General features: G+C 42.4%; 1 protein-coding gene across 7 annotated transcripts in view; it reads right to left on the bottom strand.

Annotated features, from left to right (window-relative positions):
- The window catches only part of tbc1d22a (TBC1 domain family, member 22a), a 124,880-nt gene that overhangs the window by 76,751 nt on the left and 21,481 nt on the right, over window positions 1–26,648 (bottom strand). For 6 of the 7 annotated variants that reach the window (XR_009786331.1, XR_009786333.1, XR_009786332.1 and 3 more), the window contains exons 7-11: window positions 25,882–26,010; window positions 24,195–24,260; window positions 20,396–20,510; window positions 7,897–8,003; window positions 200–275 (exon numbers count right to left, since the gene is read on the bottom strand). Coding sequence is in view for 3 of the 7 variants with exons in the window: in XM_061761511.1 (XP_061617495.1) it covers window positions 200–275; window positions 7,897–8,003; window positions 20,396–20,510; window positions 24,195–24,260; window positions 25,882–26,010 (493 nt within the window). In the remaining 4 variants the exon portion in view is untranslated. Of the gene's footprint in view, window positions 1–199; window positions 276–7,896; window positions 8,004–20,395; window positions 20,511–24,194; window positions 24,261–24,567; window positions 24,631–25,881; window positions 26,011–26,648 lie in introns of all 7 variants that reach the window. The other variant, XM_061761513.1, reaches the window with a different exon arrangement.

The following is a 26,648-nucleotide window of genomic DNA, read 5'->3' on the forward strand; positions in this document are numbered from 1 at the left end:
ACCAGACCATAATGTCCCAAAAAATAAAGTGGTACCTCGACTCAAGTGACCCAATTTAGGCATTTAACAGTTTTGCTCGTATTGCGTGTGGTGTGCTGCGATAATCTCAACACAGAACACCGCACACACACAGATTCTGTTCCGCCGCCGATCTCGAAATCATTATTTGATTTTTGTTAAGGATAAGCATGAGACTAACCATCAATCCTGCTGACCAGCTCCTCCAGGGCCTTGACTTTCCTCTGAATGCCTGGCTGTGCAAACGTGTAGTTGTCCTGGGAAGAAAGAACAGTGGTCAGACAGTTCAAGTCTCCATCATACAACTAGATCTTTAGAACAAACATTTCGAAAAGCAAAACCATTTACATGTATGAGAGGAGCTTGTGCAACAGACAGAATATCATTCAAGGAATAGTCTTCATGTTTCCCAGTAATTGCTTGGACAACATTTCTAAAATTGTTCCTTTGGTGGCCTGCAGCTAATCGCGGACCCAGACACAATATGGTCTAAAATTTTAATTTCTCTCCCGTTCTTCGATGCTTCATTTGTCGCGGAAAAAGAGCAGCAGCCATTACAGACTTGAAGTGCTTTGCGCATTACAAACGTCGCTCGAGCAGTCTATTAAAATCAGTGTGTGGCTTGAAAGACAAAGCGGAGAGCTCGTTGTCTTGCGGGTGGCAAAAATTTTACATTAGATGGAATGAAAATGTGTACATTTGCTCAACAGTACATTACACATAACTGTGTGTCAAAAAGCTAATAAACCTGCAGTACACTTCAGGCTGTAATATGTACACAATGATCACAGGAGTGGGTTCGTCAAACTTGCAGAATGGGCATCTGAGAAGGGCCTGTAAGCATTCTGTGGGCGACTCCAAACACACAAACACATGCGCGCACGCACACACACAGAGAGACAAACAACGAGGATTAAGTTTCCTTGAGGGGTCATTTCAGCATGGCCAAAGAACAGCTGATGTGGCAAACCATCCAACAAGCAGAGAGTGATGGAATGAGAAAATGAGAACGAGAGAGAAGGAAGGAAGAAAAGAGGGAGGGGTGATTTAGTAATAAACAGCTCTCGTTGTCCTTCATGCTCAGCAGAACGAAGGTGTGTGCGCATCCTCCTGAGCTGATTGGTGGCTGGCTGGGTAGAAACATCCATTTCAACTTTTGTTGGGGGTTTCAATCTCTATAGGAATGTTTTTTTTATCCTCTGCTTTACCATCCAAACCAAATGAGTCAGGAATCTATCTGTGGAGTTCCACAGGTGTCTGTCCTTGGACATTTGCAATTGAAACTTGTTTTTCGATGGGGGAAATGACTTAATGTGTCCATCTTAAAACTCAACCTAATGTTCCCAAAGTGTCTCCAAAAAATTAGCAACCTTACCTAAATGAGGTATATTGGGAAAAATCTTATCTGATTTTGGGACAGCATCTTATATGGTCCACCTTTGGAAAATAGTATCAGAGCCCTAACAGAGACTGGACAGTGCCATTTGGAAAAGGAAATTCCAAAACTCTGGGCAAATATATCCTGTACCTACCGTTACAGCTCTGATGCCTTTGCAAAGTTGACGAGTGTCGCCATAACAACATGTGCTTCTTTGGTTCTTGTGACCTGATATGATTTGGACGATTGCGTTTCAGAATAAGAGGATAAATTCCCAAGAGCTATTTACTCAAGCTACTAACCCTCCTCCAACTATTTATCTGAATCACATTTGCCTTTTGTAATTCAGCTCTATTTTCTAAAGTCCCCTCCTCTTCTACACTGGTGTTAATTTGGTGAGGTGCAGAGCAAGCGTTGAGAGTAATTACATTTGCATTATTGAGGCTGCTGGCTTTAATCAACTACCCTCCTCATGCTCTCACCTGCTTCTTGTTTTCCTGCTTCCAGTCACTGTAGCATATTTCCCAGTTCTTAATTTTGGCTTTTGATGCAGCATCTCTCAATGCAGAGTTCTTCACTTTGTGATTGATTTGCTGTCACTCTCCTTAATGCATTTCAATCACGTATCTCAGTCGCATTCACAAGACAAATCAGATTCTCACGTTTCTCTTTATTACCTCCTGCCTCTACTGAGACTTTACTTACATCTCTTAATTCAGACACTAATTCCATGAATTTGTTTTTAATTCTTGACACACATCTTGTTTAAAGTTGTTGTATATTTTTTTATTAGAGGACTGGTGGGAATAAATTAATGTATTGCAAAGTCATGTTTCATTATCCATGCAGAGTATTCAGGTAAATCAGTCATATGTTGTGATGACACAAAGCGAGAGTTAGACAGGTTCATTTTCATCCTGTTGATCTCACTTGGATGGTCGTTTCTTCATTTCTTTTTGACCTTATCTCCACCTTTTGTCTCTTTGCATCAACCTATTGTCTCCTTTGTTATATTGTCACCTCTTTCTTGGCATGTCCCCCTCCAAGTCAAGTCCCATATGATGCACCTTTGATCAGATGAGGCAACCGGAAGAAACTAATCTCCCATATTTCCCTATCAATATGCTCTGCACTTCCCACCAAACTTTGGCCCGTCATGTAAACAGAACTGCCCACACACCAATCAAAAGTACCGTGTATACAAGCAAGACGTTCTGCCATGTGTCAAAAGCCTCTCCACTCGCTCTCAGCTGAATCAATAGCTCCTCTTCACCTCTAAAGTCCATTCTATTAGAGACAACAATGGCTCCAACACTGGACTCAGATTGCCTTCCATTGTGGTGCCGGATGTCTATCAGCAAGTTGGACAGCGGCACCACAACAATGCGGTGAGCGGGTGACGTGTTTGTGTCGGTGAGAGGGAAAGAGACAGATGACAGGTAAAGATAAAGGTTTTACAAAATAGATGTTTCAGTGTTGTGTGAAAAGGGAAGGACAGTGCAGTTATCTGCTAGTGTGTGTGTGTGTGACAGAAAAGGCGATTATATAAAACAGGTTCTGATAAAGAAAAAGGTGAGACAATTTACAAGAGGGATTGGGGGATTTCAGTGAGCAGTTGATAGAACAAATTGTGTAGATCTGGATTGGCTCATATCACTAATGGGCTTGCCAGGACTGAGTAACTCAAGGCTGGGCATCGTTTTCTTACCACACATACCTTCCCCTTGTTTCAGTGGAAGTAATACATTTCTTTGGTGTTCTTTCTTTGTAGCTTGTTGGTTAATTAATAAGATGGTTGTTTTGAGAAATGTCACCGTCTGGATTTGTTCCCATTTCCACTGCCATACGTAGGTTTGTTTTTAGTTTTTTTTGCCAATTACAGGCTCACATTGTTGAGCTACCCACATGGTCAGCAGTTGATACCCCAAAAGGTGCCAAGAAGTTGGACCATACACTGTACCTTAAATATTCTTCTTCTTTTCAGATAATTTAAGGATAAAGTGCATTTGTAATAATTCAATCCTTAATTCGGTGGGGGGGGTGTAACTTTAACCAACAACGCAAATGTAGTTAGGGGATTGAGTGACAGCTCAAGGTGTCGTAAAAATTCCTGAGGGAGCCAAGGAACGGACACGGGGTCTGCTCCAGTCTTGCTACCTTCTGCTCGACGTTAAACCACAGACCCCTGTCCCTACTCAACACAGACCCAGTCTCTAGCTGGTACCACGGAGACAGATGGTTGCCTTGACAATGAGCGCTGGCACACACTGTTTTGCCTGTGCTCCAAATGAGGGCTTGGATGCAGCTCAGACAAGGAGCAGCAGGACAGGGAACTGTCAAGCCTTTAATCATTGTACATTGTATGTTACATATGTGTCAGGTCATACAGTACCAGCATTTCATTTCATTTCATCTTTTTTTTTTTTTTTTTTTAATGCGAAGTAGTTTGCCAAATTGTGGTCTAAGATTCAAATCATAGTATGAGTCATTTTCCATGCTGCGCCCTTTGTAGTCCATACTACCAGTAATAAGTTCATATTCCAGTGTGACCGTCCCAGAAAAAATAAATAAATAAATAAATAAATATTCACAATGTACGGAAAACCTCATTTAAAAGCCACAGCTCCAAAAGGCATTTCTGCAGAATTAGCATAAAAAAAAAAAACAGGTGCTCAATCTGTTGGGTTTAAAAACTAAGCGCCCTCTGGCTCATGCTAACCAAATAATGGACTTTTTGAACTTTTTGACTTACCGTATTTTCACGACCATCAGGCACACTTAAAAGTCTTAAATTTTCTCCAAAATGGACGGGTCACCCTACAATGCGGCGCGCCTTAGTGTGCACCAAGTTCCAAAATCTGTAAATGTTGTGTGACTTCGATGAGCGCTCCGCTTGACTGACTGGGAGCATTTCCTGCCGACACGCTGCTTATATAGAGAAAAGGCGGACGTGACTGAGGACAGTATATGGACGTAAAGGGGGAAGGGTGCGCGTGACAGAGGATGCTAAAGGCACGCCCCCAGTAGGTATATAGCGCCGGTATGTGGACTGTGCAAAACAACATCGGTTTGGTTAAGGAACCCCGAAAATGGCACCTAAGAAGAGACACGCTTACGAAGCACAGTTTAAACTGCAAGCTATCAGTTACGCGGAGGAACATGGGAATCGAGCAACCGCGAGAGAATTCAAGATCAACGAATCCATGGTTCGCAAGTGGAGGAAGCAGGAAAACGAGCTTCGTCAAGGCAAGAAGACGAAGCTGAGTTTCCGCGGAAACAAGGCGAGGTGGCCCGAGTTGGAAGACCGACTCGAGCAATGGATTAATGAGCAAAGAACAGCCGGGGGAAGCGTCTCTGCAGTCACCGTTCGACTGAGTGCAATAACTCGGAGCTTTTCATCATTCTGGGAGGCTTGACGGAGGAACTCCAACCGCTGGACATCGGTGTAAACAGGGCGTTCAAAGTGAAGTTGTGAGCGGCGTGGGAGCGATGGATGACAGATGGCGAACACAGCTTTCCTAAGACTAGGAGGCAGCGGCGGGCGAGTTACGCCACAATTTGTGAATGGATCGTGGATGCTTGGGCTAACGTGTCTGCTTGCACTGTTGTTCGAGCTTTCGTAAAAGCCGGCATCATTTCTGAGGAGCCGCCCGGCAACGAGACTGACTCCGACAATGACGAGAGGGAACCTGCCGTGTTTGATGGAGAACTTGCCCAGCTGCTCATTTGGGATACAGAAGATGAGGACTTTGATGGATTTGTGGATGAGGATTGATCAAAAAAATAACGTGAGTACATTGTTAAATACTTCAATAAAGTACAACCGAACTCAGTTTTGCTCCCGCTGCCTTTTTAAAAACATTGGTTTAGCGTGCATGCATGCTTCCGTATGTTTTACCACGACTGCGCCCAATAATACGGTGCGCCTTATGCATGTGTTAAATACAGAAATAGACCCCGTAACTGAGACTGCGCCTTTTAATACGGTGTGCCTTATGGTAGTTTCCCTCCCCAGGAAATGGTCGGTGAGATGCAAACGGCCACATATCGGATGCACTTTCAAGCTGCCACCTATGAATTTCACACTGCAACATCACCATGCACGTTAATGACAGATTATAATTTGCAAATTACCTTGGAATATTCCAGCATATCGACAGACAGATACGACAGCGCCATTTTAATTGATTGGAGATGTGGAACCATTGTAATAAGTTCAATTAGATACGTTGTCTGGAAGCGCTGTCCAATTTAGCCCAGTCTAAGAGTAATTAGCTGCTCGAAATACTAAGTGATCTCTAGGGTCGACTTAAAATAGCTCTAACAAATGGGTACATAGACTAATCTGGATAAGAACTATTCACATTTTGCACATATTTTATCCTCAAATTAACTGTAATTATTTGATTCCTCGAGGGTCTATCTGGCAAGAAGTAGAGTCATCTAAATGCGTTAGACAACTTTACTGTAAAGACCAGACTATTTGAACGTGAGTGGAGAGGATTAGGTAGTTCAAACATGTTTGCAGGAACTCAGAGTTGCTACTGTCAGCTGCCAGTTTGATGAGGAAACGGGCTGCACAGTACAGCGTGTTTATTTTGTTGATAGGCCCGGGATCACGCTTCCACAGCACTGCTTGTCTGTTTAACAATGACTTCCGTGTCGGGGCAGGACACACGAGCGCAAGATGCACTCATCTACCACTCAATCTGCCACTCACCATAGACGTGCTTTAGTCCATTTCAACAACAAAATGAATTCCACTTCAGCAAAAACAGAACAATCCAATCAGCAGCTTCAAGTTGAAATGAATTTTGCCTGGAATCAAGCAAAAGCTGATTGAACTGAAAACAAAATACTCGTTCACTTCAAGGGTGTAAAATTAATACAGTAAAATCCTGCCTATTTGTGTTTTGCAATTGACAAACTAACCTATTATTTGAAGAACTCACCTATTTGAGGTTCGCTGCACATTTTTGTGCTCTTTCTGTCCGTGACAGCCTAAAGATGCTACAAGAGAAAGCCTTCTCTTACTAGGAAAGTAGTAATTGGTGTCAGTATTTATTTTGGATTTTTCGTTTATTTTTTAGGGGAATGTTGTAAGATGAGTTTGAAATGATATTAAAGTGTTATGGGATCACAGTTTGTGATATATTTATGGTTTAAACTATTAATGCAGGAAAATGAAAATGTTTAGGGGATGCTAATTACTCGCAGAGTTTTGCTATTCAGAGCAGAGCTCAGTCATGATCCCCCCCTTTTTTGGTAGTTAAATAAATATATATACATACATACATATACAAATATTCTGCGTTTTTGTCGGCCTCTTTCTATTATTAGCATAGTGATGCAATTAGCCTCAACCAAAACAGCGTGAAACGTTTCAGCGCATGTACGAGGCGCTTTAAAGCCAATGAATAAATGTAATTACACAGACAGGAGTCCCTTCCTCTCTACCCCTGAGACGCCCACCTTCAGGACACAGCGTAGTTTAATAGAGAATGTGAGCGAGTTGGAGACGAGGTCAGAGAAAGGATCGCCAACTAATTACGCTGCTGAAGCACTCAGCCTCCACCGGATTGTTTAAAAAGCATTAGGGAAGGTAGAGGATGGTGAGAAGGAGGAGTGGAGGGAAGGTAGAGGATGGCGAGAAGGAGGGGTGGGGGTTTGGGGGGGCAACACAGCTTCCCTGATGCATAGTACATAATTAGTTTGGAATCAAGGTCACAAATAAGCATGGAGAGGACAGCGTCCATTGACACAAAAGCATACACACGGACACACACTCCATTCTTCCCTCTTACTTCCTTGGCTCGCACTTTCATCTTCCTCTCTGCTTTGCTCCCCCAGGAACAACACAGGCACAGTGACTATTAATTTCTAAAATGAATCGCCTACAAATCGAATGCAATGAATTAATGCTCGCACACGCACAATCACCTTTAATAAAAGACTACAGAAATAGATTGTAGTTTGTAATTTGGACAGGGAATGTACAATTTCAACGATTGGAACGCTTTGTATCTTTGCTTGTTTTCAAACCTTTACTGTGCTAAGGCACATATTTTACAAATACCATGGCACATCAAAAATGCCACTAAAGGTATATGCACAAGTTAATTGTAACTTCTGCCATCTCGTGGAAGCGCATTCAATTGTTTGTTGAAATTGGACAATTTCCTGTGGCAAATTGGTTGGGTTCCAAGCGGTTTGAAAACTGGCTGTGAAAATGTAAAAGTTACAGCCGCATTGTAGGACGAGCATTAAATAAAATATCTTCCAGGGATATGAGAAAGAGTACCAACGAGAAAGAAGAGCCCAGCAGCTCCCGCCTACTACCATAGTATCAATAGCCCACACTGGAAGATCTTCCCCGCGGGCAGCTTGTAGGTGGAGGCAGTTGGAGATTCAGCATGTACAGTAAATTGGTGTGAAAGTATGAAAGTGTGAGGGAGAGTTCTCCCCCTTATCTTTTGAACACACAATGACTGTACGCTTACCTGGATGCCGTCCAGCAGTTTGCTCATGCACCAGAAGCTGTCAGCCTCAATGTTCCTCAAAGCCTCTTCCTGGAGACTGGACACGTCAAAGTTTTCCACTTCTTCCTCTGGAGGTGAGAAATGAGGGAAAGTGTGAAGAGAGTTGGAAATTAGGAGAAGGGAGGCGGATGGGGGTGGGGGATACTCTAAAGGCCTCTTTAGACTCCTGCGGTCGCGCGGCCGACAACGCCCGCATTGCGTCACGTGACCGACGAATTGCCCAGCCCCTCTGCGTAGCTTGTCGCGCACAAGGCAAAAATAGTTGCTGCGCGTCGAACGCCGCTGAGATCATCTCTCGTGATTGGTCCGTTTTAGTCACATGCTGTGATGACGTACTCAGCGTGCCCCTTGGTTCTACAAACCATCTACGCCGCCGCCTTCTCGATCGATTTTGCAGCATAATTAAACGTATCATCTGGTCATTTAGGTCCATTTGTTCTAGCAGACACTGTTCCACGGTCGCCATAGTTGTTGCTGTCTTCCTTGTTACTGAAAGGAAAGTAAAAACGGCTACCGGAAATGGCCCAAAAAATGCAGAGGAAACTGGACCCTGTGGTGTCCCAGCCAATACCAGCCGTAGCGACACCCCTAACTTGGAGGTGAACTGCAGTACATTTTCAAAACTGCACGTGTGGGTTGGGCTCGAGTATAAAGGCAAACTACGCGTGGGACAGCCGCGGTGACGTCAGCGCGGCCGCCGTCCGCGCGAGTAATAAGAAGCCATAAGGTACAAAGCAATTCCGGTATACTTGCTCAGCATGGGGCGCCATAATAAGCCCACCACTCAGAGAAAGCCTTGCAAAGACAGGACAGCATCAACAGCGAGAGTGGAAACAAAGAAAAGACAGCCTGGTAATAGAAATGGGGATTAAAAGGAAGAGAGAAAAAGAAACAAAGATTCAGGGAGGACCGAAAGTTGTCTCGCTCTAACCCTGATTGATCACTTGTTTAAGAGGTTTGTCTAAATGTTGTTTTTCATACTGTATGTAAAAAAAAAAAAAAGTATGTAAAGGGAGACAGGGTAGAAAATATTCTAGTCACTCTCTTCCAGTGGGTGACTACATCGGTGGGTGGCATCACATGTCATTAACGGCAGTAGTGTGTGACGGCCAGAGTGGGGCTTTGACAGAATTCTGACAAGCCCCTGACAACCAGTGGAGAGCAGATGAGACAAGACTGATTAACCATGATCGAGAGAGAGAGGGTGAGAACACAGGATGTAGGCCAGACAGGAAAAGAGAAAAAAAATGTTGCAATCTTTTGGAAAAATGTCAATTTTTTGCAAGACTGAAATTTTTACAACACATATGTCGGGGGGGCTGGCAGCTCTGCTTGGTATCCTTGGCAACCTGGTTAAAATGCAGTTAGGGTTGTAATGGGCATGCTCCGTCTGACAGAATGATAGAAAGGGAGCTGGCAGCAGGCCGCAGCTACAAAACCACTCACAATTGTAAAGTGTGTGCATGTGTATACACCTTTGTCTGTTTGACTCTACATCTCAATTCTAAACGGCGTAGCTAGTTATTTCATGCCGATACAGGCGATAAAATAATGCAATCCGTTGCTGTTTCAGTGGACCCCAAATAACCTAAAGTCCTGACACTTTGCGACGGCTTATGTCTTACTGTTGCAGCTCAGCTCCAAAATGTGGACCTTGACGGGAGCAGATTAGAAGGGATGTCTACCAAGAGTCAAGCAGTTGCCCTGGAATTGGGCATAGCTCATCACAACAACAGCAAGGGCACATGAGAGGGAAGGAGGAGAGACTGAAGCCAGGAACTGGGACCTACACTCTGCTGGGAGGACCATGAAGCAACAGTGCCCCCTGTGACCGCTGGTGGAACACCAAACTGCGTGAATGAATGCTTAAAAAAAAAAAAAAGAAAAGAAAAAAAGTTGACCCTGATGTCATTAGTTAAATTCACAGCAAGGCACTTCAAGCAGCCTTACGTTTGATGAGGCTCAAAGGAAGATTTATTGCTGCAGTGTTTGAGGATTTAACAACGTAGCCGACTTGTCACGATGCACTTGATCCACCCGTAAAGTGGGAGTATTGCTGGAAGTTCGATAATCGAACAAGCGACGGCACATTTGGCACGAAGCAAGAAGGGTTCAGTCCCTATTTGTAAAATGACCGAGTGGAAAAAAAACGGCGATAACTGAGCGTGCCATGTGACAACATTCTTACACTGCTCAAAGCTGTTCCTTGTGTGCCATGTGTCATAACTCTGAAACCTCAGCTAAGGACCGTCGTAAACCGAGGACCCCCGATAATAGCCTCTAAAGTTGGCTATTTTGTTCAGAGACCGTTGGATGGGAAAACCATATAAGACAGGGTAAGAAGGGTAAATGTGATCTTAACCCCGGTAAGACCTTCACTTACAATAGTCTTGCAATCTTTCCGTAGTTTCATAATAATTAATTTCCTGCCCAACTCTTTGACATTATCTCATCCCTCCAAGCTGTTACGCTCCTCTTCTACTCGCTACCTCTCTACTGGCCACAGATCCAGTTTCCTGTCAAGCCCCAGGGCTCAGTTCCTGTTTGTCCTGGTGCAGGGGGGGGGGGGGGGGGGGGGTAACATGTCCAGAGAGACCAACTGCTTGGTTGTGGCCAGCTGTGAGTACTTGGCATAGCCTGGCACGCACAGCCGGGTCACACCTCAGGAGACCGAGCGCCAGCGCAGACACACACGATCACAACCAGCGTCGCCATCTGCCCTCTACGACTTCAGCCACAAGGTAATGTGATGTAAGATGATAAAAGACCTAATTTAGCCTGATGTACAGTATTTTCACGACCATAAGGCGCACTTAAAAGTCTTACATTTAAAAAAAAAAAACAGGTGCTCATCTGTTGGGTTTAAAAACTAAGCGCCCTCTAACCAAATAATGGACTTTTTGAACTTTTTGACTTACCGTATTTTCACGACCACAAGGCACACTAAAAAGTCTTACATTTTCTCCAAAATGGACGGTGCGTCTTATAATGCAGCACGCCTTGTGTGTGCACCGAGTTCCAAAATATGTAAATGTTGTGCGACTTCGATGAGAACTCCGCTTGACTGACTGGGAGCATTTCCCGCCGACACGCTGCTTATATAGGGGAAATGCGGACGTGACTGAGGACAGCATGGGGACGTAAAGGGGGAAGGGTGCGCGGGACAGAGGACGCGAAAGGCACCCCCCCCAGTAGGTATAGAGCGCCGGTATGTGCATTGTCCAAAACAACATCGATTTGGCTAAGGACCCCAAAAATGGCACCTACACAGTGACACTGTGTAGTTTAAACGAAGTTTAAACGAAGCACAGTTTAAACTGCAAGCTATCAGTTACGCGGAGGAACATGGGAATCAAGCAACCGCGAGAGAATTCAAGATCAACGAATCCATGGTTCGCAAGTGGAGGAAGCAGGAAAACGAGCTTCGTCAAGGCAAGAAGACGAAGCTGAGTTTCCGCGGAAACAAGGCGAGGTGGCCCGAGTTGGAAGACCGACTCGAGCAATGGATTAATGAGCAAAGAACAGCCGGGGGAAGAGTCTCTGCAGTCACCGTTCGACTGAGTGCAATAACTCGGAGCTTTTCATCATTCTGGGAGGCTTGACGGAGGAACTCCAACCGCTGGACATCGGTGTAAACAGGGCGTTCAAAGTGAAGTTGTGAGTGGCGTGGGAGCGATGGATGACAGATGGCGAACACAGCTTTCCTAAGACTAGGAGGCAGCGCCGGGCGAGTTACGCCACAATTTGTGAATGGATCGTGGATGCTTGGGCTAACGTGTCTGCTTGCACTGTTGTTCGAGCTTTCGTAAAAGCCGGCATCATTTCTGAGGAGCCGCCCGGCAACGAGACTGACTCCGACAATGACGAGAGGGAACCTGCCGTGTTTGATGGAGAACTTGCCCAGCTGTTCATTTGGGATACAGAAGATGAGGACTTTGATGGATTTGTGGATGAGGATTGATAAAAAAATAACGTGAGTACATTGTTAAATGCTTCAATAAAGTACAACCGAACTCAGTTTTGCTCCCGCTGTCTTTTTAAAAACATTGTTTTAGCGTGCATGCATACTACCGTATGTTGTAAGCTAGCGTATGTTTTACCACGACTGCGCCCAATAATACGGTGCACCATATGTGTGTGTTAAATGCAGAAATAGACCCCGTAACTGTGAGTGCGCCTTTTAATGTGGTGAGCCTTATGGTCGAGAAAATACATTAAAGTGAATGTGCAAGTGTAAAAAAATAAAATTGACAATCTCCTGTTGGTTCAAATTAATCGCAAGCAAAGCCACATTGCAAACCATCAGAGAGCACCGCCATTGTTTAAACAGAATTTCACCATCCATAAGATTAAAGCAAGTGGTGCAGTCATTACTTATAATTTACAGGGGCGGCGCAGGATTAATCTAATTAATTGAATGACTTTCTATTTGGGCAAAGATTCTTAGCATGTTACAACTTCCTTGCCACCCTCAAAGTGGTAAAACTGGAGGCCTAACACTTGGAGATGAGCATGAATCATGAGACATGTTGGCTGCTTGTGAAACATGCAAGCCCTCTGCAACTCACACTCAGGGTTGTGTGCAAGGCAGCCACAGCACAATTAGTGCCATAACACCATTGTTAATGAGAGACGAGCATTTTTCCAGAGGTGGCATTCAAGCTGTCGCATCATTAATATGAGAGTCAACCTGGCAAGACTGGGTGTCACCAACACATTGACTCACAGAACCACAGCAGGAGGTCGCCTTGAGATTAGGCTGAAAATAATGAGAAGATATAGAGCTGGGGCAAGGTAGCAAGACGAGGCGTGTTTGTAGAGTCTTCCTAAACTTGAGAGAAATAAGCCGATTAATTTTATGCACAGCATCTCGTTAAAAAAAAGAAAAAGAACAGCCTGTCAATTGACCTTTCACAAAGCCAGAGACTGAAAAAATAGACTGAACAATCACAACACACCACGTGCATATATTTTATGTATTTAAAAAAATAAACATTTTAAAAGCTTATACAAAATGCTTCGGGCACCTGTTTTTATTTATTTATTTGCGTTTCCAAAAATCTAAACTAATCCTGTTAAATGTAGGCTATGTGTTCAACTGAATCCCTCACAAATCAACAGAAGTCTGTTCCATGGTATGTATTTCACTGGCATCCCAAACATAATGGTATGCTGTTGTTAACTTGTTAACCAAAAAAACTAACATGATCTGGCTAAAAGAGGCTATCTGCAGTATGTGATGCAGACACTTTTTTATTTTTTTTGCAATTTCTTTAATGATTTTAATAGTAAATAGAAAGCATTACCAGCTTTATGGAAAAAAAAAATATTTGCTCCATGTTGTTGTCCTGTATGAACCAGCTTCCATCTTTTGCATTATTTCCCTGTGTCAGTCAGACCTGCATGTAACCTACGTGGACACCCTCTCCTGCATGCTTCTGTCTGGAATGAGGGTTCCCCCCCCCCCCCAAAATTGGATACCAGTTCACCAGGAAGTGCAGACATTAGAAGCCCAGGTTGGTTCCAAAGACTTGACGGACTTAGCAATCGTAACTAAGGGCGGGCGGATCTTAGGGTAATGTCAGTTCATGCTATCATTTGGTACTTCTTGGTCGTGGCAAGCTTATCTACACCCCATTCCAAGTATCAAACCTTTCTAGTAATAAAGAAACCTTTGGGCCACAAAATCACCCCATTTCACATTTTCTGCATGATAATACCTCATGTCCATGCACCAAACGGCAGGCACTAGAGCTTTGGCAAGATAATGTAAGCCCTTGACATGAAATGGAATACAGATATTAATACCATATCTGTCTATGAGCAGGCACATAATGACCCACTTACCCTGGGGTGAGATTGTTTCTCGGGAGAAGACGCTCAAAGTGTTTAATGTTGAGTAAGGCTACCGCATCATGTTAATTGACTGGCGCAAATATCTCCGCTCTTGCTGCACTCCCTCCCATACAGTGTCATATTGGCCAGGGGCACAACATACACAATTCCAATTGATTCCGAATGTCATCTAAATCCTGTCGCTATAGTAATGTCAAAAAAGAAACACGGAGGGGGGGGGGGGGGGGGGGGGGAGGAGAAGAAGTGGTTGTGCATTACTGCACAGTTCTTGCAACAGAACAGAAAAGGGAAGGGTGGTTATGTATAAAACAACGGTGGCTGATTATAGTTAGATGTCATTCAGTTTATTATGATTATTATTATTATTATTTTCATTATTATAATTATTGTAGTAGTGGCACTTACAGTAGTAACAGTGGATGAATATTTTGGACAATTTGGAGTTGATCATTGTTGGCTAGAATTGTTTTTTGATTACATTTTAATTACTTTGAAAAATAAAATAAAATGCAAATAAAAAAAATCTAGAGATATTGTAAATGTGTGTATATATATATATATATATATATATATATACACAGTACCTTGTCAGTTTTCATCTTCATTTAACATTACTCTTATTTGTTCATATTAACATATGAACATGAATATAGTACAGTGAGTGGACTATAATTGATAATAGTCATCATACGCTATATTGTCTTAAGAGTTTACTATAACAAAAAAACAAACCAAAAAAAAACAGTTATTTTAGCTTCAGGTTCATATGGAGGCTGTTTTTTGCTTCTGACAAAAATAGAGTAGTTAATCTCTTTTGGATGTTCATTCCAGCTTAAGCATAGTAAATCTGTCTTCATAATACACCGGACACATTTGGGAGCTGACAAGAGTTTCTTGAGATCCTGCAAGTGAAGTCCATTAAGTCATTACCATGTGTAATCTGCAGGTTTAGCTGGGAATAAAACACATTAGGGGAACAGTAGTACCCAGACATTATGCAGAGCAGCAGACACATTGGAGAATACAAAAAGTGAAGCTGAAGGGCGATGAAATGCCTCAGCACAGTTGGACTTAATGTGTCTGACGGTTTACTGTTGTTGTGTATTTTTTTTTTTTTTTTTTTTTTGCACCATCATTGTTTATTTATTCAGACACATATCTATGAAAATCATCCTCCGTGAAAGGCGTTTACACCCATATATACTATCATTCATGACGCAAGCGACCAGACTGCAATGATTGTGTCGGTTGCATCCAATTGCATCAGGTCAAGCGCAACACATCCAAATATAAAAACACATTTTTCAGTCCCTATCAAGTGGCAGTGACAGAGAGGGAACGAGAGCGACATGAAAAGATCTGAAGCTTCTCGGCGAGTTTCAATTTAAGGCTTTTTATAGTCAAGTAATTAACTTAATCTAAAAATATTCAATACCCCCTATGATTATTCACAGCAGATACATCACTCTTTGACAGAACTATTTCTCCACACAATTTCTGAGCTCTATTGCTTTTTAACAGGAAGAATGAAATAATATCTACTAATATTGCGGGATGGGACTAAGTCTATTGATTTACAGACTTATTTATCCTGTTGTGAAGCCGGGACTTCACTTGCCATTTGATATAACTCAAATTCCACTTTTTGTCTCGATTTTGAAAATACAATCCAGTTCCACAACCACGCATCAACCTCAGCCTATTACCAAAAGGAGGTGCAGATTGAACGAGACAGAAATACCATCAACAATGTGAATAGCATAAAGTGATATGAAAAGACAGATATTGCAGCAATTGATGGTGTGAAGACAGAGACTTGAGGGTCAAAACTGCGCGGCCGATTCAATTTCGGCTGGTCCCAGTCCTATTACTTAACTCCAGAAAGGGGGTGATTGCGTTCTAAAGCCTATGGAACATTGCAGCAAGGCAAAGCTCGGGTTGTGGGAGTAATACAAATGGGGAGGGAAGCTGCCCGGGAGAAGACAATGCTTTCACAGAGTCAATAATCTCATTGAATCATTAAAGATGGAGCAATTAGAGGAAGTAAAAGTAGATAAGGAACAAGGCAGACATGGCAACATGGAGCCAGTTACAACCATTAGACCTGTAGGCAAAAACAAGCACCCAGACCATGGGCTAAAACAAGTCAATGGTAAATAAAAGGAGTGATGAGAAGGACGTAAGGAAGGATGATTGCAAGGGAGAACCCGTCACAGTCCCTTTTTTTTTTTTTTTTTTAAAGGAGCTCATTCAAATTCAATACAGTTTCTTTCGAGAAGGGTATTACAAAAATCTGGTGGCTATGAAATTAATGTACAATCATCCAAGTCGACAGCTCCGTTTTAGCACTTTCATCAAAATAAGTTCCAATTCAGTGAGGTGTAGAGATTTTAAATTTGGGGGCAAAGGGAGCATTCAGTGTACGTTGTCCTCAGATGCCCACATTCAAGATACATCATATTTTGGGTGACCGGCACACCTCTTTATGATGAGTCAGTCAGGCAACTCTCTGCTTCCAACTTTCTGGGGACAGTTACAAACGAGTCCAGGACCGAAACGATAAGCCAACATCAGCATATCAACCAATCATTCATCCATCCATCCATCCATCCATTCTCTGAACCGCTTATCCTCCAATCGCACGTATAATTTCAAATATATAATGCAATCTCCTGATGCAGGAGTGCAATTAAATGCATGGTGGGTAACACTGCTGTGGTTAAAGCGCCAGAGGAGCAACAACAACAAAGGTAGCCACATTTAAACACTGAGTAAAAGGAGCTGCAGACCGGATCGCTCAAGTGGAAGCTGATTAAAGGAAATGTATGTACAGTAATACTGTAAATGGATAGCCATTGGTTAAAATAAAGCAGTGTTTTCCCGTGATCTACCTTTCGTCCATCTCTGCCAGTGTTTAACCGCATTGCAGAGTGATTTACGTCAACTACTACCAGCCTTGAAAGCGTTGACTCGGTAGCCTCCCAGCTGTTCCTCACGGTCACTTTGCTTGGTTAAATAGAGCAATAAGTCAATACATCTCTCTATCCATTGAATTATGGAAAAGGGGCTTAAGTCAAATCCACTGCTGTGGCGTAATTGTGCAGGACTGAGGCAAATAATACTGAACATTTTAGGTTGGTCCACAATGACACCTTTAAGAGTAAGTGACAGTCAGTCTTTTACAGAACAGCTATCTCACAAGGTCATGCAAACTATTATTACTTTCTAGCAATTCAAACCGGTCTTGTTTGGTGCCTCTGAATAATAATACTACTTTGTCAAACTAGACAGGAAATTTTGAAGACAACGTTGGTCTGTGATTTCAGGTTGACCAAAAAAAAAAAGAAAACATGCACAATTTTGCCCCAGGCGCACACACCAGTTGTCATGCAGAACAAATTCAAGAGCTTTTTTTTAAGTACCCATTCCACTTAATTTAGCAGAGATTAAAGGGTTTTTGAGTGTAGCTTGGGATCAATAGAGGCTTACTGGTTTAAAACTGTTAAATTGAAGACATATTACCATCAGTGTCTCCTCTATGGACCAGTTCTAGCTGCTTCCGCTGCTCTTGCACCTTCATAGCTGTCTGTCTAATATCCAAAGATTACCAGACTTTACTGCTGGTTCTTCACCTCAGTCACAAGATGCACTCCTCCAAAAAGAATATTGATCATGGCACGAGGGAAACAAACAATGAAGCGAACCACTTCCTGCCCGCTGTGACAAGTGTTGTGTCAAAGTGCAGAATGGCGACCGGGTACACCAGGCCACTCATCTTCCGGTTGATTGTAACGACAGTGCACCCGACATCTGACAGCCTGTTGGCACTTTCACAGTCACTCATTTCCGCAAAGATCTTTTTGTCTTGCACTGTTGTTTATCTCTCTGTCATTGCCAGAGATGTCACCTTTTCCCTCTATTTCCTGCCCTGTCATTCCAAGCAGCTTTCTTGCCTTCATCTCTCCTCGCCGTGCAGATTACAATTTGGTGTCTTGATCAATTAAAGACTGCTTGGCCTCGCTGCTTGGCCTGTTGTGGCCCATCCCGGCCTATGTTCAACTAATGGTGTGAGCAGTAAAATAGATAAAAGCAAACGAAACGGCTCACAAATTAGATACGAGAAGGGTAGACACGCTAAATCAATTTCTCCTTTGATAACAGCGATAGCAGCTAAATTGCTTCACAGCCCAGGTGGATAAACATAAATGTTCCATGTGGCCTTTGATGCACTATTTTTACTGCAATCCGGAAGGACAGAACATGACTAATCATATTTTAAAATGTGACTTATATAAGAGTAACCAGTTTTGTATTTAGCCCATTGCCAGGGCGAACATTAAAGCCACATAATTTAGTGATCACGTACTAATTGGTTTTGTATCTCAGGCCTATTGAAGGTGGACACTTTCAGTATTCCAACAACACAATAAAATGGAAACGTAGAAGCACAGAGTGGGGGAAAAACAAATCAACTCCATTGCAAATCGAAAAATGTCATCCGCACAGAGGACTGAAAATTGTTACTTCAGTTGTGAAGACTGTGCTTTCAACATTACTTGACGGTGTGTTTTCCAAAATTCAAGGTAGATGTGAGAGGTGCAACAATTTGAGAAAACCACAATATTGCTTTTAGGCTACTAACACGAGGCCTAACTTACTATTTCTTATCATATAGAAGTTAAGATGAGCTAAGATAGATATACACTCATTGTTGCTTTTTAAAAGAACAGTATTGCGCGTTTGAGGAATCCATTGTGTTAAGAGTACAGATCCAGATAATGGTGTGGACAGGAATAAATCTGATGAAAAAAAGTCTGGCATTCGCTGGTATGAATGGTGTAGACGATAAAACTTGTGCTCATCTATATTGTATTTGTAATTGTTTAGTCTCCCAAAAATCTCTTCACATTTACAGTGGAGTGTTGTGTAATAGAAACAAGCAGAGTTAAAAAAAAAATAATAATAATAATAATAATAATAAAAGGGGTTGTTTCGAGGGAATCTCACACTTCCTACCCGTTCACTCCAAGAACCAAAATGAGGCCCACCTAACCTTCTTTGGCTCGTTCTCCTCATGTCGGAGAAAACATCCCTTGAAAACAACATCAACAGCACGCACTGGCTGCCTTGCCGGCGTGACAAAAAGGTTTGTTAGTTGTGCGTGTTGTTCGCAGCTCATCGGCGCACATTGACGCACACGCGGGTAACAGAGACACAGCGTGATCCTCTCAAGCTCCGGTCTTGGTTCACGCTCACAGAGGCTGGCAGAACAAACCGGAGGAAGGTGGAGATTGAAGGAAAATGCAAAGAAGAGAAGAGTTCAGGACAAAAGTGCGGAGCGACAATTCTACATCACTGACGTACAAATATTCTCGATTAGGGATGCACCGATACCAAACTCTCACTCGAATAACACTTAAGAGTAACAACTTGTCATTACTGACCTTTTAAAATCCAAACGTTTTTTAAGTCTTGCCATACATTTCACTTAAATGTAGCCTGGAGCAAAATGCATTTCAGTTATAAAATCAAACTATGGCAGGATATCTTAAGTGATACATTATCACACCATCCCTTATTTTTCTTTGCTCTTTGACGTGCTACGCCGCAGCGAGTTGCCCGCAGGCCCGGCCGGCCTCCTTCTCCACGACTTTTTGACAGGAGAACGGCTCGCTTGGCTGGGGCCAAGCAGTGCGGAGTTCAGTATATATATGTAAAAACTATTTATTGTATATGTGGCATCTTGGTTGGAATGTACACCAAATACTGTTGTACTGCTGCAACTTTTGCCAGCATGGCTTTTATTGAGTTATCCCCCCCCCCCCCCCCCCCCCCCTTTATGTTTAAGGCTGTACTGCAGTTGTTGTGTGAAATCTCCAACCTTTGCATGCAAGTCAGCACTTAACGTGCGGGCCCTAATGTGTCTGTGACACTGGTTGGTGCATGCGAGGTTCTCCACAGAGGAATCCAATTTGGTACTTCTATTTTAAATGGATTGAAATGCCTAAAAAGTATGCGAAAACAAATTGAAGCAGATTCACACGACAAAAAAAAAAAAAAAAAAAAGCTATTTAAATATATAACATCACTGTCAAAAGCAAACTCTTATCACGGATGTTGAAAGAGTATTCAGGGTTGCTGAACCCTTTGTGCAATCAGATCAATCTTTGTTTGGCCTCGTCTCCAGACAATTCAAGATGCTTTAGACTGAAAGAAGAAAAACAACAGCAACAACAAAAATACAGAAATAAATAAAAAAATAAAAAAAAACACACACATTTGAATCTCTGCTGCATAGACAAGACCATTTTAGAAGAACCATATCCACTGGAGAAAATCTACTTTTAAAAAAAGGTATAGAAAGGGTTCTGAGGTGGCCGAAAGCTGTTAATAGAAAGATGGTCTTGAGAGCCCCAGTATTCATTCCCTGTTACCTGCGGTGATGAAGCAGCAAATGAACCCCGAGTCCTTCCAGCTAGGAAAGGTGAAAGGTGTTTCTATTAACCGTGAAGAAGGCTAGCCACTTGCAGCAGAGGGTGGTAAAAAAAATGATGACTGACACATTGGTAAAAAGCGAAACTGAAGCCGAGAGGGAGCTACTCACCGATGTACTCAAAGACGTAGACCACGAAAAAGGGCGTGACCAGGTCGTTGATGCCTTGCACATAGCCGCTGGCCGGGTGGCGGATGGCCCAAATGAAAAGGATCCTTTCAAATATCTAAACAAGAGATACTGCGTCAACAATTGCCTGTTCATTCTCTCCGTGGAGGATTTTAACTTAACAAGCGTTCAACGGTTTAAAAAAAAAAAAAAAAAAAAAAAAAAAGAACATCAGTGTAAATTTGTGAGGCATGCAAGGGGGACACTTGTGTGCAATAAGAATGTGAGGCATGCCAAGCTTGCAAAAAGTGGAATTAAATAGGAAGAACATTGTTTTGCAGTGGGAGACTGGCTGGGCAAACAGTCCAGATTTCCAACTTTAGAGGTTAAAGTGAAAAAAACCCAAAAAACTATCAACAGAATTAGGGAATTTTTTTTAAGACATTATTTTTGTTGATGTTCAGCCTTGGCCATCTGGGTTTATTTGTATTTTTTTAATTTAGGCTCACGTTCCCCATTTCAGCGGTCCAGCATATGCTGTCAGTTCAGGTGAATTAGAGTCAGCTGAATGCTGGGTTTGTTTTCCTCGCGCACAAATGGATTTTCACCAAGGTACACATACATCTACTCGCACCTTTCCCGCATCGTACCCATCAAGCATTTTTTTTCTATATAGGAGAGTATGTCATGTTGCTGTCACTTTCTAAATAACCCCATAGCTCATTGTGTTAGGGAAAACACAGACATGGTGAAATGCCTTTTTTATTTTTGGGGGTTTTATTTAAATAAGTTCAATCACTGTTAAGGCAGTCAGGGGTGATTGGAAGATGTGGCGCTCCTCTGGTCTATCCCCTTACCTGCCTCCACACCTTTATCAAAGCCCCATCCATCAAACAGAGAGGCGCTGGTGCCAGCAAAAGGGGGAGCGTGTAATGGCACGTTTCTTTTTTCATGCCGCCTCAAAAGCTGACATGCAAATTTCACATTGGCTCGTACGCAGTGAAGAGCTACAAGTGGAAAAGCATCATCCCCTGCCCACACAGATGTATTACCAGCAAACAATCCAACCTTTGTATGTAAAAGACACATAACAAGCACCTTCAAATGGAAACTGTTATTTTTGGTTTGAACCAGAGTTTTAGCCTTTTATTGAAGCATCTCCAAGATCCCATTTTAACATGTCTTCATACGATTGCAACTGATATGTAATACCAAAAAAGACACAATGAAACAGTTCAGTGGTGCCTTAAGATACGAGTTTTTGTTCTATGACATAAAACTCTCATCTAAAATCAGCTTTCCCTATTGAAATGAATGGAAATGCAATTAAACTGATGCAGCCTCCCAAATAACCTCAACAAAAATGTTTGTCATGTGTTTTTATCAAGAAGAGCATTATAATATCCAGTACTTTATAGAAACATACCGTAACGGGTGAATTAAATATAATGAAAAGAAATAAATACTTTCGGCACATTTTTTAGTTCGATTCAATGAACACTGTGCTGCTCCTTCTGGTGTGCACACCTTGGCCCCCAGGCGACAGTATAATACAGACATAGACAACTGAGTCAGTCAGCCGCAGTAATATTTGTCGAGGGGAGGGTTCAGAGGATAAAGGATACATGCCTTTGAGTATTGTTGTTATCTGGCTACGTGTTGCACCGTTTGTTGAAATCTGATATTTGTTAGCCCTTTATGGCCTTAAGTGTTTTTTTAATACACAATGTGTGATTCTTTTTGTTTTATGTTTAGATTGACAAAATACAACTAGTAGGGGAAATAGACGGTTGAAGTCTCTTTATGTAAAGAATTGTTCACTATCTGCCATAGTGCTAGTTGTTGTGAAGTGAATCGAGTTCACTACCACCGTGTAGGGCTCATGTCTTATTTTGCCCGCATTATGTGTTTTAGTTTGATCGTTGGATTATTCCTGTCTACTGTATATAAAAATAGCCATTGACATTAGTAGTCATTGTTGTTAAAGGGGTTGGAGAAACATTGAATGTTCTGAGCTCCTGTTTCAACTTCAGTGTCGCATTTTGCACAACACCATTGCCTGGAGGAGCTGTGAAATAACTTGGATATAGCCCATAGAGCTCCCCATGCCTGGTTGCCCATTTTCCCTCAATTGCAGACTGATTACTATGCCTAACCCGAATGAATACTAATATATCCTGATCTAGTCTATATTCTAAATGTTTTTACACTAGAAACCCGTAGCTGAGGATACTGCAAATCGGTCATACTGTTTGAAAACAAACCAAAAACAAACACTTGGGTATCACTTATGAAATCCCTGGAGAACTGCTTCAATATCCTGCTCTGCCTGAAATGGAACAGACTGTTGACTGCCTAAATTTCACCGAGCCCCACGAGGGGAGGTAGGAGGGGTTTGTGTGCTGCAGAAAGAAACAACTGAATGAAATGAAGCAGAGGTGATTTTCAGGTGGCACTGCAGCAAGCATAACCATATAAAAAGGGCCCTTTGGAGTCTGTTGCATAGTGAAATATATGAGGGGAGCACATGGCGGGGCAGGAATATTTCAAATTAATGCTTGTGGCTTTCATTTTGCGAGCAAAAGGGAGAGCACTGGCAAAGGGAAAAAGAATGCGAGGGGTTATATAAGGGGGGGACATAGATGATATACATCATCACACACACTCTTCATTTGATTTTATGCATTCCAGCCTTGAGTTGTGTTCTTTAAAATAGAAGGGCAAAAGGTACGTGCTGTGTGGCTGCGACTGCTAGTGCGCTTCGACTTGTGTTTGTGTACTGATAAATACTAATATGCCACCTCACTTGCCTTTATTGGCACGCACCCACAAATGGTGCAATACACCCGTGCATACGCTTTAATGAGAATTAGTGTGCGCATGCTCATGTGGTTATAGATATGTGTGTACGTGCCTATGCGTACGTGTTTGTGAGTCTGGTCTTGGCTATCTTATTAGCCACAAGCCTTGTTTTTATTCCCCCTAAGGCCAATGGTTCTTAAGTCTTTTCTTTTTGGAAACAAAACTTCTTACCAAGAACAGTATATAACCTATTAAATTTAAGGACGGAACATCTTGGACTAGAAGTGTGGTTGGTGCCTTGGTTTATGCTTTACCATGAATGGTTATGGTCTAATTTCAGGGCTCCGATAACCCTGCTGCACCGGGACTCACTTGCCTTGCCAAGAGGATTATTAGGCCTATTTTCCACTGCATGGTATCTATTTTGCTCGGAACAGCTTGAATAAAAATTGAAGCTTTTCCATTGGCAAAACCAGATACTTAATAATCCAGTGCTGGTCACTTATTGCTCGAGCAGATTTGTCATTGCCGCAACTTTGGAGGATGCCCACATGCCAACATAATCCAGTACTATAATCCACAGATATTGCTGAAACGCTCCGTTGTCTTGTCGCCCTCAGTCTCCTCATGAATAAAATGTCAAGTTGTCATTCATCGCTACCTTTTGTTAGCGTGCCTCCCTTTTGCAGATTCATTTAAAGTGCCGTGGGTATCGCAGTTTCCAGCGGAATGATACTCCGCAGGCTCCTCTTTGCTGCAGCGGTCCGTTGTCTCGCTGCCCTCAGTCGTCTCGTGAATGAAATGGCAAAAACCTTGTCGTCGACCATTGTAGTTCGTTAGGGTATGTCGTTCTTGCTGATGCGTTAAACACATTGGAAAGCCGATCGCTCCGACACGACATTTTATAATGTTTATTCCCTAAATGAAGAGGCCAAAGAACCCCTGCTAGGTGAGGTGATGTGCGTGCAAAGGGTAAGAGTCGGGAAGGGGCTGATCTCACCTCTTGGACAGAAGCTTGTTGAAAGAGAGGAATAAGAGGATTAGTTCTCGGTATGTCAATGTGAATCTGCAGAGAGAGAAAGGGAGAAAAAAGACAAACTGAAGCAACGGGCAGGTTAGCACGGATCAGACAGCGGGCGGACGCTGCAACAGTTAGTGTGACTTGGCATCCTCAATTGAAGGCACACTGATTTCAAAGTGTACCCCAGCGGGTGAACATGGCAGGCGGACAGAATCGTCAGAAGGGAGCCAACAACAAAAAAACAGGATGCAGGTCAGCGACTGGAGCCTGATTTTTCTTATTTGAGAGATTGTGTGGCTTGTTACAGACAACTGCGTAGGGAGGGAGTCCTCACGATCCTGTACGCCCTTACCTCTGTCACCTTTGGCTGTAGCACCAAAGACTCAGGACTCATCCTAGGAATGTCTATTTGGATCTGACATGGAAGAGAAAGTTTTAGATGTAAACATGCACGCATACATTCATACTCCTCTCTATCATTCTCCGCTATTCCGACACGCAATTCCAAAAAGAAATTATATCAATATTTAGGGAGGAAATGGCATCGATGGCAATGCTTGTGTGCTTCAACATCCGTCAATGCAATCACTCTGTGCACCTTGCAGCAGGATTTAGTTTATTGCGTGGGTATGCGTTCCCAAATGTCTCATCAAATAAAATGGCAAAACCGAATCCATCAGTCTTGTGAAAAAAATTATTGCTGGGTTTTAATTGCCTCCTGTGCATTTCAAAACTTTAGCATGAGGTAGCTTCAAACTCAAAGCTTGGCGCTATGCCAAAAGAAATCTATGTAATTTAACCCCTTTACATACATCATCCACGTGTATTTAAAGGCTTAGAGCCTTTGAAATACAACAGTTCTTGATAAAGTAAACAACAAAAACAGGGATGCCCAAAATGGCTACGACCATATGTGTGTACACAAAATCAAGCGAGCAAAAACACAAACAAGACATTAATTGGAGACAGATTGACAGATACAAATTAAATGGAGAGATTCCAACTGGCTGACGGACCACGACATGAACACAACAAAGGCACTGCAAAACAAAAAGGTACAATATACACATGGATAAATCCCATAAACCTACCACCATATGTTGTCAAATTAAGTGCCCGAAAGTAACACATATTCACAGAAACACACAGACAAGTACTCAGGAGGTTTGGCAAAAACAAAAAGATGCTTCAAGATACAATCCAAGTCATCATCACAACAAGCTGGCGAGGGATTTGGGCGAAATTGGTTGAAATAGGACAAGGTTTTGCGATCGGCAGCCCACTCTGATGTTTGCTATCAGTCCGAAATGAAATGGAAGATAAACAGAGAAAGTAGTTGTTTTCGAAGCCAAGAGCTGTGCTCGTTTTGGTCAAATAAGTGGGTGAGATGGATTACATAGCCTCAGTTCGAATGTGGCGAAACACGGAAGAAGCACATTTTGTCAAATAACCGGTTTCACTTATCCTGGCAACACACACTCAAACATGCTCAGGCACCCAGACACGCACAGGGCAATACATTAGAGACAAATGTTCTGAAGTCTTTTATCTCATCGAGTCCTTCAAGGAGTCAAGACAAGTGTGGCGTTGAGACAATGTGAAACAAAGGACAATCAATTGTCGTGTTCTGAGTGTGGCAGATATAAATAAATGTATATACATATACCTGTCTGTATGTGTCCTGATGGTGCTCGTCATTGCGGGAGTCATAGTACTGCTGGATGAAGCCAAAATATTCCTGTCTCTTCCTCTGAAGGACATTCTCTCTCCTCTCAGCATTAGCAGGCAGGTAACCCTGAGAAAAGTCAGATAATATCACACGCTACGTGACCAAAGGGATTTCCCATGGTTTTGTTTGTTTTGGTCTTCTGCTAAAGCTACCTTTTAATCTGGATGGGAAAACATGCTTGCATTGTTTACCGTTATTTAATTGGACCTTTTTACACATTTTACCAAAAAGGGACTGTTACAGATTGGAAGGCTGTGAATGCATTTCAATGTGGTCAGATATTTTGTGTGTGTGTGTGTGTGTGTGTGAGTGGGAAACCTTTGGACCTCAGAACTTGTTTGAAAATGTTTGTTTTTTTTCTTTACAAAACACAAATGAATCTTGAAGCAAGAATATTCAAATCATTTATTAAAAGTCCCTCTTTAGCCTACCTGTGGCCTCATAGCGGACAAAAATGACTGACATTTGTATTTACCTTCATAACAGTGCCCAAACAATAATAAGCAGTAAATGGTTCGAGACTATGCTAACAAACATCTGCATAGGGCACACACACAAGCTGCATCCACAAGGGACTCATTAATTCAGTCTTTTTAGTACCTGAAACTGGCAAATGTTTTATCTTGTGCTTTGTTCTCTCTCTCCTATATATTTGTGTGTCAGTCTAATGAAGAAGAAAAACATCTTTTATGTCTTTGATTTAA

Source organism: Phyllopteryx taeniolatus, chromosome 22, assembly GCF_024500385.1.
Source record: "Phyllopteryx taeniolatus isolate TA_2022b chromosome 22, UOR_Ptae_1.2, whole genome shotgun sequence".
Taxonomy (NCBI): Eukaryota; Metazoa; Chordata; class Actinopteri; order Syngnathiformes; family Syngnathidae; genus Phyllopteryx; species Phyllopteryx taeniolatus.